This window comes from Somniosus microcephalus, unplaced genomic scaffold (assembly GCF_052327205.1).
Source record: "Somniosus microcephalus isolate GS21.2 unplaced genomic scaffold, FLI_Smic_1.0 unresolved_chr2, whole genome shotgun sequence".
Taxonomy (NCBI): domain Eukaryota; kingdom Metazoa; phylum Chordata; class Chondrichthyes; order Squaliformes; family Somniosidae; genus Somniosus; species Somniosus microcephalus.
Window position 1 is genome coordinate 40752138 of NW_028225180.1, and position 19251 is coordinate 40771388.

General features: G+C 46.5%; 1 protein-coding gene across 1 annotated transcript; it reads right to left on the minus strand.

Moving 5' to 3' along the window:
• Nucleotides 1-10446: 10446 nt before the first annotated feature.
• On the minus strand, nt 10447-12051 carry LOC147092553 (putative G protein-coupled receptor 139; the record flags this gene model as incomplete). Its single annotated transcript, XM_085975603.1, has 2 exons — nt 10447-11477; nt 11892-12051. Coding segments are annotated over 2 exons (1080 nt in total), but the record flags the coding sequence as incomplete, so codon positions are not given.
• Between the last annotated feature and the right edge of the window lie 7200 nt (nt 12052-19251).

Genomic DNA, 19251 nt, shown 5'->3' on the forward strand with positions numbered 1-19251 from the left:
ATAGTCACCTTCCCTTACAGGTTCCCATTTGTCGATAACCAGCTTTCATTTTGTAATTAGCTCTCTGTACACTGCCCGATCTCCCACTCATCCCATAATTTCTCACCGTTTGTAGATGTGAATCCTTGTCCTATGCTTCATTAAAATCCGACTGGCTCATTCCAGCTGAATTTCCCCTGCCCTACAGGTGATGTGTTTCAGAAACTCCAGCAGGTTAGTTAAAGATGAAACATCGCCCCTTAAACCAATATAATTCCCTTTTACATTGCCTCTCTCCCAGGTGCTCACCACTGGATATCTGCTGGCCTTATTTTAAACACTGGGATTATTACAGCCGCTGCCAGAACCTCAGGAATCTTCCCTAATTGAGGAAAATGCAGCAATGTCAGTAAACCATCAGTCCTGTCAATCCCCTTTCCTTTATCGCGAGTTGTCTGGGTCCCTGGATTCGAGAATCCTGTTTTCTGTGTTTAATCACCGTAACTATATTTAAATAATGTCTTGATCACTGTCTCTCATACAAGCATTCAATGATTTACATGTGATCTACATAATTTATTTTATTTACCAAGCGGCCTTTGCTGGTCCTTACGATCCACCTGCGAGATTCGTTGAATAATTAAAAAGCGTTTTATTAATCCTTAATAATGCTCCCGACATAATGACGTGGGCCCATGATGCCTACTATTCTCTTTTAAATTAATAAATATATTTTAATTTCGCACCCACTAGCTCCTTCTTAACTACTTCCTGCTTGCCTAATCTAGTGTTCGGATCTCCTAGACCTGCACCACTGCCGGAGTTTCACACGCACATGGGTGGATTATTGGAAAATTATGGAACGTTTCCTCAGCTTTTATTCCATTGTCATTATTGGCTGAAGGTCACGGGCAATTCTAGAGGCATAGAAACATAGAATCAAAGGCCCATAAGGAAATCATGCGGCCATCATGCCTCTCTCAGCCCTTTGAACTAGGACTTCAAAGAGTCCAACTCCGCTGCTGTTTCCCCATAGCCCAGCAAACGCTGCTTTTGCAAATATATATCCAATTCCCATTTGAAGTTACTATTTTTATAAGGTTGTCAGCAGTGGTTCTGTGGTAGCACTCTCGCCTCTGCATCAAATGACTTTGGGTTAAAGTCCCGCTCTAGAGACTTGAACACAAAATCTATACCGACACCTCAATGCTGTACTGAGTGTGTGCTGCACTGTTGGAGGTGCCATGCCGCCTTTCAGATGGGACGTCAAACCGAGGCCACGGCTGCTCTGTCAGGAGAACTTGAAAGATCCCACAGCACTACTTCAAAGAAAACCATGGTAATTCTCCACAGAGTCCTGGCCAATATTCTTCCCTTGACCAACATCACTAAAACAGATTAACTGGTCATTATCTCATTGCTGTTTGGGGGAGCTTGCTGTGCTCAAATTGGCTGTCCTGCTTCCTACGTTATAACATTAACTGTACTTCAAGAAGTGCTTCATTGAATGTAAATCGCTTTGGAACGTACGCAGGTCGTGAAGGGAGCTTCTGGTAACATTCCAGATCATAACAGCTCGCTATGTAAAAAGAAACTCTTCATCTCCTCGTTGGATCATTTCCCAATTACCTTAAATTGTGGCCGTGATTACCAACGCTCCTGCCAGTGGAAACAATGCTGTCTTATTTAGTCAAAACCCCTCAGAATTCTTAACAAATCTCTCCTGTACTTTGCATGCTCCATGGAGAAATATCCCAGTTTCGAGCCATGTCGAAAGTTTTCAGGTCTTTCACCCACTGTGGACAAGGCCCCGCCCGAGACAACACGTCCAGGTACTTCTATTATCACCTTGATCTCTTTCTTGCTCAGTTTAGAAGATTACTCTTTATTTTTTATGTATAATCAACAATTTAATATTAAGCAAAATACATTTTAATTATGTTAACCAATTCCCGTTCGAAACGGATCCAACTTCTTCCTTTAACAATGTTATCGATTCCCTGTTATTATTATTTCACCGATCGGTATTTAAAGCTGAGAACAAATTACAATTGATATTTTATTAATCCAGAGTGGGGCTGTCTCCGATAATTGATTTGTTCGACTCTTCCCGCTCTCCTTCTCATCATCGGTCCGCTCACCTGGTTCCCTTTTTTCTGTCGGATCCCACATTCTGCGCTATCCCAGTCTTACGGGTTTCCTCACTCTGCCAGTTACCAGTCCCACGGGTTCACGCACTCTGTCAGTTCCCGATCTCCCCTTTGTTCCAAAATGGCCCCTAGAGTATCTGAGGGATAGAGTTCCAATGAAATGTATTACTGTTGTCACAGGAACTGTTGGGCTTACCTCATTTGGCCTGTGCGGACACTTCAGGTAAGCTAATCATAGAAATGGTATTTCCGCACTTTATAAGTGATTCTAGGGATTTACAGTTCCAGTTTTGAAGAAATTATAGAAAATTCTGCTTTCTATCTTTAGAAAAGATTGAAACCTCCAGGTGATCTAAAGTCAGTTTTAATGTTACGAGGAGAATGCACAAATTACTCAAATTCTGCACTGTAGCAAGGGCTTCAATCATAAATATCTACAAGTTCAAAATATGAAATTAAGAGTAAGAAGGACCGCTGGGCGGAACATTTCAGCTCGCTTGGTAACTGTATTCTGTATGTTATTTTTTGAATTACCAGGAGGGTCATTCAGCACAAACCTATTTATCTGGCTCTGAAGTTGACAACTATGTTATCAAAAGTTCCTCACATGACAAACATAACCTGTAAATAAACTGCAACATCCATGTGCTGCGTGACACAGGCAAAGGCAAACTGATGAACATCAATCTGAGGGTTTTAACAATCAAGATATACAACGAAGAAAGCAGGAAAATTATCTTGAAAGAAACGAATAGCATCAAAATCAAACCTTAATGGAGTACACCTGTCACTTTATTTACTGCAGTTTAGGGGGCAATAATAGGAACTCTATTATTTAACGTTATTTCGTTAAATTGCCGATTTATCCCAATCATCCTCACAGTTGTTAATGGGATAGTCAGTAGTGCCTGTCCCGACTGTAACAAATCCAAAGCTGGCGACCCAATTATATGCGCTCCATTGAAGTACAAGCAGAGGAATTCGGTTGTGTTATGTTGAAGAGGCCCATAACATCAAATACACGGAATCTCCTGTGTTGCAAATCCAAGTATGTTCCCACGTCATGGAGATCCCATTGTTGGAAAGCTGGATTTTATTATCCTGAAAGATATATGCTGAAGAAGAAGTTGAATCCTTCATACACTCCTTCAACTTATCAGTAAGGAATTGCACAAAAGAGGAGTAGGGGCGGGGTTATGCTGCATTACAGAATTGATAGTTAAACGGACTGACGTGAACTGCGACTCTGCTGCATTCTGGGAGTTGTAGTCCACCCGTGACAGAGACTCAAAATGAACTGGTGCATTATGGGAGACTGGCTGAGTATCTTGATTTTGCAAATTTTGCAAAACATAAGGCTCCGGCTCCAGAAAGAGATGAAAGGTTGTGGAAAAACTACAGGATGCATTTCTCACAGCATTTCCTGTTCTAAGACAATCAGGCTGTGACCTCACTTCCTGCCGCCCATCATGGAGAACGCCACAGTCTGCAGTGGGTGGTTCCTGATGACTGAGCGAGTGCTTCAAAATTGAAACTGGTTCGTCACACTTCTGACACTAACAGCCAATGGGTGCAGCGCTCAGCGGATTATGTGACGTGTCACCAATTATATTCAGGAGCTCCTGCATTTTTCACTTCTTGCAGTTTGTATGTTCAGTTGTTTTATTTGACTTTTTCAAGGATAATAAATACATCACTAATATTTATGCCTACTGTTTTTTCGGGATCATTAGACTTGTGGACATCAGCTCTGGGCATGGATGCTTTCCCCATTAATATAACATAAGATGTATTTAACTCTGGCTGAGGTAAAGACCCCTTTACGTTCTTCTAGCATTGTGTGGAACAAGAGGCAGATTCCGATGTTAAGCACCACCGTCAGACTCAGGCTGAGCTCTGTAATCCTCCACTGACAGTCTACATCCATAGAATTATCTGCACTGTGACATAAACACATCCAACGTGATCATCGTGTTCCGACTTATAGATCCACAATGGAGAACTTCGTGTGAGTTACACCCCAACTACGTAACTCTTTCTTTCGACCCGATTATGCAATGCACTTTAAATAAACGTTTACATGTGTTAATGAGTCTACGAATTTATGAGGTAGGTTTCAACTAAAAGAATTATAAACGGACCCTGATACAAATACTGCCACTGCCCCAGTGACTCTGACAGTAAAGAGTATTGAAACAATTGGAGGCTACTTCAAAAGTGTGGGTATTTTATAAATTAGTATTCGGAAAATAGGAAACATGTCAATCATTCCGTGATTTTACTGCATTTAGTGAATTTTGTCGATTGGCAGCGGCGTATTTTACACCCACCAATTTTCCTTTTCATTATAGTCAATTGGCAGCGGCGTATTTTACACCCACCAATTTCCCTTTTCATTATAGTCAATGAAAAGGGAAATTCGGCGGGGTGTATGACTGGCGCACAGTGCACTCCAGTCAGATTTTCGCCCAGGGCGAAATTGAAAATGACCTTGGTTTCAGAATATTCAGATTCCACTAATCCCAAATGGACTGATAACTACAGGCATACAGTAGATGGAAGGCGCCGTGATAAAAATACAATCCGACTGGGTGAAAAAAAATGCATGCAAGCCAATCAGTTTAACCTAAATATAAACCAACAGAACAAATAATATCTGCGGCGCCCATTAATTTCAGAAGGTTTGTAAAGATCGAGCTGACACAGCGCTGTCTGTTTATATGTGTAACCCGGGATATTGTATAGAACAGCGGAAGCTGTCAGAGACAGTCCACTGACTTTCTTGCACATCCTGCAGTGTGAAAAGTGGATTTACCCAGTTCGAGGGATAACGTCTCTTCGGCATCTTTCATTCTGCAACATATATACTGCAGAATAAATTTGAAAACATTTTCAACCGAGGCGCTGAAATTAGCGGGCGGTAAAAATGCTAGTTAATTGGCTCGAATCCTCATCTGAAGCCATTGCACTGGGAAACGCTCTCAAACCCAGGACCCCAGTGATGCCGGACGGCGCTCCCAATACACCGCCTTGCACTGGGGGTACCCGTTCAACACCAATTGACAAAAGGGATGGGCATATTACATTCTTCTGTCAGTGCACCAACACACACAGCGGATTATGCCATGTAAATATCTGAGGCAGCTGATTATTGATCCTTGCCTGAAATGCCCCGATTATAAATTCTTATTTTTTACACTGTCTTGCCAGGTTACAGGGTCGCTGATTCACGTTAATAACACACAGATTCACCATGATACATATACTAACAGCAAGTAACAACTTTATTTAATATTGCTGGACAGACTTCAACTATTTCTTATTAATAGAGACGTCAGAAAAAAAGGTAAAACGAGGCAACACCAGTAAACTATCAAAAAGTGTGAAACATCCCAACGCTATGAAGGGGACAGCGGCACCGCTCCTTATTCCCAGGAGAAGGGGTGAAGCGGTCCTTGCAGCTGCAATCAGTCCAAGCAACAATTTCACCAATGTGAGAAAAAGTAACTGGACCGAGAGTTGTAAATGACAAAATCTTTCCCTAAAACTGGTGACTGATCTGGGCAATATATGATAGAGCTGATCACAATCCTTGCAGGATCAGATTTTAAACCCGTTGATCAACTTTTATATTTCACTATTAAATTTCACTTCATCACTGACTTCGGGGGAGAGCAGCAGCGGAGGAGGTGAGCCCGGTATAAAAACAGGCACCAAGGCAGAGGCCCGACCAGTTCGGGGGAGAGCAGCAGCGGAGGAGGTCAGCCCGGCTTAAAAACCGGCGCCAAGGCAGAGGCCCGACCAGTTCGGGGGAGAGCAGCAGCGGAGGAGGTGAGCCCGGTATAAAAACAGGCACCAAGGCAGAGGCCCGACCAGTTCGGGGGAGAGCAGCAGCGGAGGAGGTGAGCCCGGTATAAAAACAGGCACCAAGGCAGAGGCCCGACCAGTTCGGGGGAGAGCAGCAGCGGAGGAGGTGAGCCCGGTATAAAAACAGGCACCAAAGCAGAGGCCCGACCAAATCAACAGCAGAGGAGAGAGGTAAAAAGTAATCAGTGTGTGACGTCACCAGGGAGCAGGTAAGTGATTGGTTGGTGAGTAGTTCTCTCTTTTCAATACAAGCTTGACTTCTGTGGTGTTAAATTTCTAGGGTCTCTGGTGTAGTGGGGACAGTTGGTAAATAAAGCGCCCTAGAGTATACCTGTAACTGGGGTATTGAATAAATTTTTTAATTAATTAAAGGAGTAAGTCATGGGAGGAGAGCTCAGACCCGTGTTCTGCTCCTCTTGCTCCATGTGGGAAATCAGGGACGCTGCCAGTGTCCCTGACGACCATGTGTGCGGGAAATGCATCCAGCTGCAGCTACTTGCAGACCGCATTGCGGCGCTCGAGCTGCAGGTGGATGAATTTTGGAGCATGCGCGATGCTGAGAGGCTCGTGGATAGCACGTTTAGCGAGTTGTTCACGCCTCAGGGCAGGGCAGCACAGGGCGTGACCATCAGGCGGAGCAACAAAGGCAGGCAGGTAGTGCAGGGAACCCCTGCGGGCATCCCCCTTTCAAACAAGTATACCGCTTTGGATACTGTTGAGGGGGATGACTCACCAGGGGAAGGCAGCAGCAGCCAACTTCCTGGCACTGGGGGTGCTCCTGCTGCCCAGGAAGGGGGGAAAAAGAGTGGGAGAGCAATAGTGGTAGGGGATTCTATAGTAAGGGGAACAGATAGGCGTTTCTGTGGCCGTAGACGTGAATCCAGGATGGTTTGTTGCCTCCCTGGTGCCAGGGTCAAGGATGTCACTGAGCGGCTGCAGGGCATTCTGGAGGGGGAGGGTGAACAACCAATGGTCGTGGTCCACATTGGTACCAACGACATAGGTAAAAAGAGGGATGAGGTCCTGCATCAAGAATTTAGGGAGCTAGGTAACAGATTAAAGAGCAGGACCTCAAAGGTTGTAATCTCTGGATTACTCCCAGTGCCACGTGCTAGTAAGTATAGGAATGGGAGGATAGAGCAGATGAATGCGTGGCTAAAGAGTTGGTGTAGGGGGGAGGGTTTTACTTTCCTGGATCACTGGGCCTGCTTCTGGGAAAGGTGGGACTTGTACAAGTCGGACGGGTTGCACCTGAACCAGAGCGGGACAAATATCCTTGCGGGGAGGTTTGCTAGCACTGTTGGGGGGGGTTTAAACTAACTTGGCAGTGGGATGGGATACAGAGGGGAGCTGAAATAGGGGGGGATGTGCTGCCAATTATAGAGAAAAAAACAAGTCAGCTTGGTAGACAGGGCAAATATATAAGGGCAAGGCTGGATGGCATCTATTTTAATGCAAGGAGTCTTGCAAATAAGGTGGATGAACTGAAGGTGTTGATAAACACATGGGAGTATGATATTGTTGCTATCACGGAGACATGGTTGAGGGAAGGGCAAGACTGGCAGCTCAATATTCCGGGGTACAGAATCTTCAGGCGAGACAGAGGGGGAGGTATAAGAGGAGGGGGTGTCGCAATATTAATTAAGGAGTCAATTACTGCAGTAAGGAGGGATGATATATTAGCAGGGTCCTCTAATGAGGCCATATGGGTGGAGCTTAAAAACAAAAAGGGGGCAAGCACTTTGCTGGGAGTGTACTATAGGCCTCCAAACAGTCAGGGGGAGATAGAGGAACAGATATGTAGGCAAATCTCAGAGAAATGTGCAAATAATAGGGTAATAATAATGGGGGATTTCAACTTCCCCAATATTAACTGGGATAGTCAGAGTGTGAAAGGCTCAGAGGGTGTAGAATTCTTAAAGTGCATCCAGGAGAGCTTTTTGAGCCAGCATGTAGAAAGTCCTACAAGAGAGGGGGCGGTACTGGACCTAATTCTAGGGAATGTGGCCGGCCAAGTGGAAGAAGTGCTAGTAGGTGAGCACTTTGGTGATAGTGACCATAATATGGTAAGATTTAAGGTGGCCATGGAAAAGGACAGGGATGGGCCGGAAATAAAGGTTCTAAATTGGGGGAAGGCCGATTTTAATAGGATAAGGCAGGATCTGGCCAAAATGGACTGGGATCAGCTACTTGTAGGAAAATCCGCATCGGAGCAATGGGAGGCTTTCAGAAGGGAGATTGAGATCATACAATGGCAACATGTTCCCGTAAAGGTCAAGGGTGGTTCCAAAAACCACAGGGAACCTTGGATGTCAGGGGATATACGAGAATGGATTAGGAAAAAAAGGAGGGCTTTTGGTAGATACAAAAGGCTAAAGACGGAGGAAGCCCTAGAGGAGTACAAAAAGTGCAGGGGGATACTTAAAAAAGAAATTAGGAGATCAAGGAGGGGCCATGAAATAACACTGGCAAGCAAAATAAAGGAAAATCCGAAGATGTTTTATAAGTATATTAAGGGTAAGAGGATAACTAGGGAAAAAATAGGGCCCATTAGGGACAAAAGTGGCAATCTGTGTGTGGAGCCGGAAGATGTAGGAGGGGTTCTAAATGAATTTTTTGCATCTGTTTTCACTATGGAGAAGGACGATGTAGACATAGAAATAGGGCGGGGGGACTGTGATATGCTCGAACATATTAACATCGAGAGGGAGGAGGTATTGGCGGTTTTAGCAGGCCTAAAAATGGATAAATCCCCAGGCCCGGATGAAATGTATCCCAGGCTGCTGTGTGAGGCAAAGGAGGAGATTGCGGGGGCTCTAACACATATATTCAGGACCTCTCTGGCCACAGGGGATGTGCCAGAGGACTGGAGAACCGCTAATGTAGTACCATTATTCAAGAAGGGTAGTAGGGAAAAACCGGGGAACTACAGGCCAGTGAGCCTAACATCAGTGGTAGGAAAATTATTGGAAAAAATCCTGAGGGACAAAATTTGTCTCCACTTGGAGAGGCAAGGATTAATCAGGGATAGTCAACATGGCTTTGTCAAGGGAAGATCATGTCTGACTAATTTGATTGAATTTTTTGAGGGGGTGACTAGGTGTGTGGATGAGGGTAACGCAGTGGATGTGGTATACATGGATTTCAGTAAGGCCTTCGGTAAAGTCCCGCACAGGAGACTGGTCAAGAAGGTAAGAGCCCATGGAATCCAGGGTGCCTTGGCACATTGGATACAAAACTGGCTTAGTGGCAGAAGGCAGAGGGTGATGGTCGAAGGTTGTTTTTGTGACTGGAAGCCTGTGGCCAGTGGGGTACCACAGGGATCGGTGCTGGGTCCCTTGCTGTTTGTGGTCTACATTAATGACTTGGATATGAATGTAAAGGGTATGATGAGTAAGTTCGCGGATGATACAAAAATTGGTAGGGTGGTAAATAGCGAGGAGGGTAGCCTCAGTCTGCAGGACGATATAGATGGGTTGGTCAGATGGGCGGAACAGTGGCAAATGGAATTTAACCCGGAAAAGTGCGAGGTGATGCACTTTGGGGGGACTAACAAGGCAAAGGAATACACAATGAATGGAAAGACCCTAGGCAAGATGGAGGGTCAGAGGGATCTGGGTGTGCAAGTACACAGATCCCTGAAGGCGGCGGAACAGGTGGATAAGGTGGTAAAAAAGGCATATGGGATACTTGCCTTCATTAGCCGAGGCATTGAATATAAGAGCAAGGAGGTTATGATGGAGCTGTATAAAACACTGGTTAGGCCACAGCTGGAATATTGTGTACAGTTCTGGTCGCCACACTACAGGAAGGATGTGATCGCGTTAGAGAGGGTGCAGAGGAGGGTCACCAGGATGTTACCAGGGCTGGAGCGCTTCAGCTATGAAGAGAGACTGGGCAGGTTGGGTTTGTTTTCCTTGGAGCTGAGGAGGCTGAGGGGGGACATGATTGAGGTGTACAAAATTATGAGGGGCATAGATAGGATGGATGCTGAGGAGCTTTTTCCCTTAGTAGAGGGGTCAATAACTAGGGGGCATAGATTCAAGGTAAAGGGCGGGAGGTTTAGAGGGGATTTGAGAAAGAACTTTTTCACCCAGAGGGTGGTTGGAGTCTGGAACTCACTGCCTGAAAGGGTTGTGGAGGCAGAAACCCTCACAACATTTAAGAAGCATTTGGATGTGCACTTGAAATGTCATAGCATACAAGGCTACGGGCCAAATGCTGGAATATGGGATTAGATTAGACAGGGCTTGATGGCCGGCGCGGACACGATGGGCCGAAGGGCCTCTATCCGTGCTGTATTACTCTATGACTCTATGACTCTATGACTGACATTTTTCGTACCTAAGGGGCAATGACCTTGTTTGGGAGGAGATACTCGGCCAAAGAAATGTGGAAACCCACGGTCCTAGTTGGCGTTAAATGTTACAGAGTGTGCCAAATATACTCGCCTACCTGTGAGATTTTACAAGAACAATCCTGATGTAGTGGTTAGCGGAGAGAGCCTCATTCTAAGCTGGAAAACGAGCTAGAACGGAATTCAAGTTATCCAACCGAAACTCTAGTTTGGCTTTCTTTCATGTTTAACCAATCTCAGAATCAGATTCCACGGAGATTTCAAAACATTCTTCAGCTCTTCTCTGAATTTCCTCTGGGTCGCTGCATAAATGCACGTGTTCGCACAGGAGCTCAAAAGCTTCAGCAGATCTCCGGTTTCAGTGGCGATATAGGCTGGGATTGTGCGGTCGCCTCGGTAATAATTGACGTTTGTCATTCTGGTAATTAAAAAATTCACGGCAGTTGTCAGCCACAGCAATATAAAACTGCCCGATATAGCGAAGAGGAAAATGATGGATTTCCTTCGGCTCTCCATCTCTGGATCGATCTGATTCTCACTGCTCTGTCCCCGGAGTCCACTGCGGGCTCTGCTGGCCAATAATATACGTCTGACGGTCAAACAATTAAACAAGGCCATTAAGGTAAAGGGAAGCCAAACGCGGCATACAGTGTGAAACCAGAGATACGCTTCACCTTGAGGTGAGGAAAATAAAGCTACTCTGTTCCGACAGCCCCACTGCACTTTGTTAATTATTTGCTGCGGTTCAAATGCTAAAAATACGGGGATGCCCTTTAAAAAGACCAGGACCGAGAACGCTGTTATAACCGCGGCCGCAGTTCTCTCGGTGCAATACTTTACTTTAAATTTATGGCAGCAGATAATTACACACCGGTCAAATGTGAAGGAGACGGTGAACCAAACAGACAAATCGAAAGTGACAACTTTCATGTATAGAATGAACATACACACGGGAGTGTGTGACAGGATTGAAAACGGAAATTGATAACTGAGAATATAATACATTATTACATTGAAGATCATGACCAGTAGATCTGCTGTAGCCATGGCCACCATGTAGACAGAGATACACTTGGAAAGGCCGCAGTTTCCTCGGGTGAGAATCACCATCGTCACCAAGTTCGCTGTAAGAAAGAGGGAGCAGAGAAATGATGTACCACTAACTGATTGAAATAAATATGGAGATCCCTGTTGAGAGCATTTTACTTCATTCAGTGTGATTATCAACACGGAGCAGTTGGAGAACAGGATTAGTAATGGACCTATTAGCTGGGAAACCCACCCACACATTTAAATGAGCTGCTGCAGCGCTCAATCTGCACGGGGTGACAAGACAATCTGGAAATCCGCTAAAATCCCTTTGTTGGAGCTTCAAAGAACATCGTAACATCAGCAAGGTTCTGCCATTAAGGGAAAGTGTGGACACGCGTTTCACTGTGCCATGCTGACATTTGGTAAAACTGTTACTTATCCGACATGAAATATGGACAGGGAGACAGTTAACACTGATTAGCAACAAGCAGGTTACAGTGGCTCACCAGGGACACCGAAAGCTGCGAGAATAGGGTAGTAAATCTCCTTTATCAGCATTATAGCTGGTCGCCCCATTTTCTGTGAGAATGGATGGATTCTGTTGGAGATGAAAGACTCTGACTGACGCACGGCTGAGACAATGGAAGGGAAGTTATATTTATCCACACATCAATCCGCAAGGGAGTCAATCAGGTTAAATCTTAATTGGCATTATTTACAGTCATTTAACAAATAGACTGAGGTAAGCCGTTTTTTTTACTGACACGTCAGATTAAGAAAAATATGTGCAATTGTTATTGTACAGTTTCAAAAACACGCACAATACAAACATGCTTTACAAATGGAAATTGGAATCACCCAATACTGGAGCGGACCCTATTTCAGCAGGACTGGTGGAAGCAGTTACATTGGTATCCATCGCCCTGACCCTGCCCTTCACTGACTCCTAGTGCTCCAACACCTCCAGAACAGACGCTGAAACAAATCCTGCAATATTGGTGATGACCTCAGTCCTGCAGCATTAGAGGTGACCATGTTCTTGTGGTACTAGTAGCTCCCAAAACTTACACTAGACATGATCGTGCTCCTCCACTATTTGTGATAACTTACACTAACATTAGTGGTGACCGTGCTCCTCCATTACTAGTGATAACCTACACTTACACTAGCGGTGATCATGCTCCTCCACTACTAGTGATAACCTACACTATCACTAGCGGTGATCATGCTCCTCCACTACTAGTGATAACCTACACTATCACTAGCGGTGACCATGCTCCTCCATTACTAGTGATAACCTACACAAACACTAGCGGTGTCCGTGCTCCTGCACTACTAGTGATAACCTATACTTACACTAGCGGTGATCATGCTCCTCCACTACTAGTGATAATCTACACTAACACTAGTGGTGATCGTGCTCCTCCACTACTAGTGATAACCTACACTTACACTAGCGGTGACCGTGCTCCTCCACTACTAGTGATATCCTACACTAAAACTAATGCTGACCGTGCTCCTCCACTATTAGTAATAACCTACACTAACACTAGTGGTGACCGTTCTCCTCCACTACTAGTGATAACCTACACTAACACTAGAATTGACCTTGCTCCACAGGTAAAATTTATACCTTATTTCTACAGTAGAGATTACCTTGCTCATCCAGAACTATTTATGCCCTGCAACTACAATATAGTTAACCTTGGTCCTCCTGTACTATTTATATCCTACACCCACAGTAGAGATGACCGCGCTCCTCCAGTAATATTTATATCCTTCACCAACAGTAGAGATGACCGTGCTCCACCGGCACTAGTTATATCCTATACATACAGTAGAGAAGACCGTGCTACTCCTGTACTATTTATACACTACACCTACAGTAGAGATGACCGTTCTCCTCCTGTACTATTTATACCCTACATGTACAGTAGAAATTACTGTTCTCCTCCTGTACTATTTATACACTACACCTACAGTAGAGATGCCCATTCTCCTCCTGTACTATTTATACCCTACACCTACAGTAGAGATGACCGTGCGCCTCCTGTACTATTTATACCCTACACCTACAGTAGAGATGACCGTGCTCCACCTGTACTATTTATACACTACACCTACAGTAGAGATGAACGTGCTCCTTCTATACTCGTGACAGTCTATAGCTACACCACGTGTGGGCGCGCTCCTGCGGTACTAGAGTTTTGCTATACACACAGATGAGTGGACCATGACCCTCCCCCACTTGTCTTAAGTCTACACTTACACTGGTGGTGCCAGTGCTTCCCCAGTAATAATCATAAACTACACTTACAGTATAGGTGAGCGTGCAACTCCGGTACTCTTGGTAGCCTACACTTAGAGTAGAACTGACAGTGCTCGTCCAATATTAGTGACAACCTATACTTACACTAGACTTAACCATCCTCCGCTGGTACTAGTAGCTCCACTACACTTATACTATGCTTCATAGGCTAGGCGCTGATTTTCAGATTATAAAAAGAAAACAGAGGCACTGAAAGAGATAAAGAACATATTTAAAGATTTTACAGCAGAAATGAGAGATTATATATCAGGAAAGATTGAACAAGCCGCGGATTTTTTCTCTACAAAAGAGAGTGCTGACGGGTGACCCGATAGAAGTCGTTAAAATTATGAATGTGTTCGAAATGGTAAACGGAGAGAAGGCATTCCCACTTGTGAGGAGAATAAAACTAGTGGCCATGAGTACAAGAAAGACAGCAATAAGTCCAGGAGTCCAGGAGAAACGTATTCAACAAGAGACTGGTTAGAATGGGGAATTCACTACTACAAGATTATTTGTGGCGAGTGACATCGACAGATTGAAGGGGAAGCTCGGTAAGTGCATAAGAAAGAAAGGATTTGAAAGAGATGCTGATAGGTTCAGCTGAGTGAGGTGGGAGGAGTCTCATGTGAAGTATAAACACCGACATGGACCAGTTGGGACGTATGGTCTGTTCCTGTGCTGTACATTCTATATAAATCTATATAAACAACACCATAAACAATCTTTGGAACAGATTCCCTGGAAAGACCTTGGAAGCAGTTAGAAACAACTAACTCAAATGAAAGTTAGAGAGATTGCTTTCAGAAAGTAACATTTCGGGAAACGGTATATGAATTATTTGAGACATGACATAAGTGTGCAAGCTTGAGATGAACTGGTGACTTTGAACCCATGGTCCACACAGCGCTGCCTCACTGGGGATTTACTCTTGTCTTTACTGACTCTGTTGTAGACTAATTGATAGTGATTGCTTGCGATGATTAATAAACAACTGTATTAATGTAACATGCGACAAGCAGGATGGTAGAAGGTGAACGAGATGAACTGTGGTCATTTTTCCTCTAGCAGTTCCTGTGTTTCTTTGTTCTTTGTCCCTCCTATTTCTTATCTATATGCTGCCCTTCAGCGACATAATCACCAGTGAATGGAGTAAATTTGGATTTTGAAAAAACATTCGATAATGTGCCAAACAAAAGGTTATTACACAAAATTTGAGCTCATGGGATTTGTGGTTACGTATTAGCATGGACTGAGGATTGGATAACGGGCAGAAAATTATGAGTAGCAATAAACAGTTAATTTCGGGTTAGCAGGCTGTAACTAGTGGGGTACCGCAAGGATCAGTGTTGGGCCTCAGCTACTTACAATCTATGTAAATGAATTAGATGAAAGGAACGAGTGGAATGTATCCAAGTTTGTTGAAGATACAAATCTAGGTGGAAAAATAAGTTGCGAGGAGGACACAAAGAGGCTGCAAAGGGATATAGACAGTTTCAGTGCCTGAGCAAGAACATGGCAGATGGAATATAACGTGGAGAAGCTTAAAGTTATCAACGTTGGAAGGAAATATAGGAAAGCAGAATATATTTTTAAAAGTGAGAGATTGGGAAACACTGGTGTTCAGAGGAACATGGGTGCCTTGTACACGAATCATAGAAAGTTAACATGCAGGAAAAGCAAAACATTAGGAAAGCAAATGTTATGTTAGCCTTTATTACAAAATGATTAGAAGATAAGAGTAAAGACGTCTTACAGCATTTATATAAGGCCTTGGTGAGGCCACACCTGGTGTACTGTGTACAGTTTTGGTCTCCGTATGTAAGGGAGGATATACTTGCCTTAGCGGGAGTGTCCCGGAGGCTCACTGTACTGCTACTTGGGATGGGTGTATTTTCCGCTGAAGAGACATTGAGTAGACTAGGCCTATATTCCCTCTAATGCTGTTAGATTCAGGAGATAGTCCTGTCATAGTGGATTGGCGGTTAGGATCAGATCAGCCATGATCTTATTGAATGGCGGAGCAGGCTCGAGGGGCCAATTGGCCTACTCCTGCTCCTATTTCTTATGTTCTTATGTTCTTATAATTTAGTAGAATGAGAGGTTTTCACTGAAACGTTGAAAACTCTTAAAGGTCTTGACAGGGTAAATGCTGGGAGGATGTTTTCCCATCTGTGGAGTCTGGAACTAGGGGTCACAGTCTCACAATAAGAGGTCGGCGATTTAGAACTGAGATGAGGAGACATCTTCACTCAAAGGTTTGTGAATCTTTGGAATTCTCTCCTCCAGAGGGCTGTTGATGCTCAGTCGTTGACTATAGTCAAGGCAGAGATCGATAGATTTTTGGATAATCTTAGAAAGGCGAGGTGATCCAATGAGAATCCCATTAGTAAAGGATTTGTTCAAGTTGAGAGTCTAACAAGCTATTGGGTGCCGCTTAATTTCTGGTAAAAAGCTAGGTATTTGTTGCGTCAATTTGACTGGTGTTTTACTTGTGTATAAAGCTCACTCATACCTCACTTGAGAGTGTGTGATGCTTATATGTGCAGGGACTTTGGCCTTGTATTCATACATGCTGTTCGTGAGATGCTGTGCTTCACTCTGCTGATTATACTCACTGGAGTTCAGAAGATTGAGAGGGGATCTCATCGAAACCTATAAAATTCTGTCAGGCCTGGACAGACTAGATGCAGGAAGGATGTTTATGATGGCCAGGGTGTCCAGAACAAGGGGTCATAGTCTAAGGATAAGGGGTAAGCCATTTAGGACTGAGATGAGGAGGAATTTCTTCTCCCAGCGAGTGGTGAACCTGTGGAATTCTCTGCCACAGAGGGCGGTGGAGGCCAGTTCATTAAATATATTCAAAAAAGAGTTGGATATATTTCGTAAGGCTAAAGGGATCAAGGGATATGGGGAGAAGGCAGGGACAGGGTACTGAATTTGGATGATCAGCCATGATCTCATTGAATGGCGGAGCAGGCTCGAAGGGCCGAATGGCCTACTCCTGCTCCTATCTATATATATAAATCGGTCGATCTGTCTGTCTGTCTGTCTGTCATTCTGTCATTCTGTCTGTCATCGCCTGTGCATCTGTCGGGCTATGCGCTCGAAAGTTACAGGGCGTACCTACGCGCGCGTTACCTCCAAAGAAAGGTTACGCTTCCGAGACGGTTTTAAGCGTATTTACGTTTCGGCCGGCCTAAAATCGCGCCCGTGGTATCTGAAAAACCTTCAACGTTCCGCTCATTAGCATCTCATTATCCGCTCATTAGCGACAGAGTGACCTCGAGGTCGAGCAATCGTACGGCGGCTTGCTGCCACGTGCGGACGGGCCCTCCTACGGTCGAGTGACGAGACGATTGACCAATCCTACGCTTTGGTCACCAGACGGTCGACCAATCGGTGCGTGTGTGGGCGGGCCTTATCGTTCTGAACCGAGGTGAGTAGCCACCATCTTGCTTCCATTCTTTTTCCTGCTTTCTGCGTCTTTCTTTTCAAATATACATTTCCAGCAAAATAAAATTCAATTTATTAAATTCTTTTAAAAAAATCACTCATTTGTAAATATTTTATCTCACCTGAACATTCTTTTTCCTACCTTTGCCAGTTTTTTTCTTAGGCCTGAAAGCCTGGGCCTTTCTTGCCCAGCCAGGCCCGAGCTAGGTAACTGGGCTGCTGCTAAGCTCCTCACCAGCCCCCCCCACCCCCCGTGTCACGTTACCCGGGGCAACGACGTCAGCCACGAGTGTCAGGGTGCGCGCGCAGCAGGAGCAGGTGAGACTCTGTTCCGCGCTCGGCTCGGGCGGGGGGGGTGGGGGCTCTCGAGAGTGCGGATCGGGTTACCCCAGCAACGGGAGTGCGGGCCAGCTGAGGCTTGGAGAGCGCGGCTCTAGGCCGGGCGGGGGGGGGCGGGGTTTGGAGAGCGCAGCTCTCGGCGGGGCTTGGATAGCGCGGCTCTCGGCGGGGGGGGCGGGGCTTGGAGAGCGCGGCTCTCGGCCGTGGGGGGCGGGGCTTGGGGAGCGCGGCTCTCGGCCGGGGGGGCCAGGCTTGGAGAGCGCGCCTCTCGGTGTGGGGTGCGTGCTTGGAGAGCGCGGCTCTCGGCGGGGGGGGCGGGGCTTGGCGAGCGCGGCTCTCGGCCGGGGGGGGCGGGGCTTGGAGAGCACGGCTCTCGGCCGGGGGGGGTGGGGCTCGGAGAGCGGCTCTCGGCTGCGGGGGGGGGGGCGGGGCTCGGAGAGCTGGGTTCTTGGCAGTGCGGGGGCGGCGCGGCAGGGTTACCACGGCAACCGGATGTGGCCGTGCCTGTCTCTCAGCCTCAAGCCCTCCCTTCCTCCCTCCACCCCCGCCCTCCCTCCCCCCTTCCTTCCCCCCTCCCTTCCCCCCCTTCCCTTCCCCCCGCCCCCCCTTCCCCCTTCCCTTCCCCCCCGCCCTCCCTTCTACCCCGCCCCCCTTCCCCCCCGCCCTCCCTTCCTCCCTTCCCTCCCTCCCTTCCCCCCTTCCCCCCCCACCTCCCTTCCCCCCACCCGCGCTCTCTCTCTACCCCCCCAGTCGCTCTCTCTCTACACCCCAGTCGCTCTCTCTCTTCCCCCCCCAGTCGCGTTCTCTCTCTCTCTCCTTCTCCCCCCCCCCAGTCGCTCTCTCTCTCTCTCTCTTCCAACAACAACATGCCCTCGAAAAAGCCTCGGCACCGCCGGGCACTTGAGCTAGTGGATATATATATATAAATCGGTACATCTGTCTGTCTGTCTGTCATTCTGTCTGTCATCGCCTGTGCATCTGTCGGGCTATGCGCTCGAAAGTTACAGGCCGTACCTACGCGCGCGTTACCTCCAAAGAAAGCTTACGCTTCCGAGACGGTTTTAGCGTATTTACGTTTCGGCCGGGCTAAAATCGCGCCCGCGGTTTCCCAAAAACCTTCAACATTCCGCTCATTAGCATCTCATTATCCGCTCATTAGCGACAGAGTGACCTCGAGCTCGACCAATCATATGCCGGGTTGCTGGCGTGTGCCGCCGGGCCAATCGGTGCATGTGTGGCCGGGCCGTATCGTTCTGAACCGAGGTGAGTCGCCGCCATGTTGATTCCAAACTTTTCCTATCTTTTTCCCGCTTTCTGCTTCTTAAAAAAAACGTTGCTTTTAAACACATATTGTTTTAAAGAAAAATGATTTAGAATGTAATTAACTTATCTAATCTCATTAATTTTCCTACCTTTCCCCGTTTTTCCAGGTAGGCGTAGAAGCCTCGGCGTCTCCTCCGCACCCACGCCCGAGCTAGGCACCTCCCGGCCCCACGCGAAGGCTGGAGGGCCGAGCCTCAGCCCAGCGCTGCTAGGGTGTGCGTGCAGCAGGAGCTGAGACTCGGCGTCGCTCTCTGGCTCGGCCGGGGGCCGGGGCTTGCTGAGCGTCGACGGTTACCCTCGCAACCGGCCCCGCCGGCCGTCTCGCACAGACACAATCGGCGGTCTTCACCTCGGAGGGTGGGGGGGGCCGCGACCCTCGGGGGGGGGGGCACGCAATCCTCGGGGGGGCCGCTGGGGCGCGCCCCCTCCGAGGGGTCGCG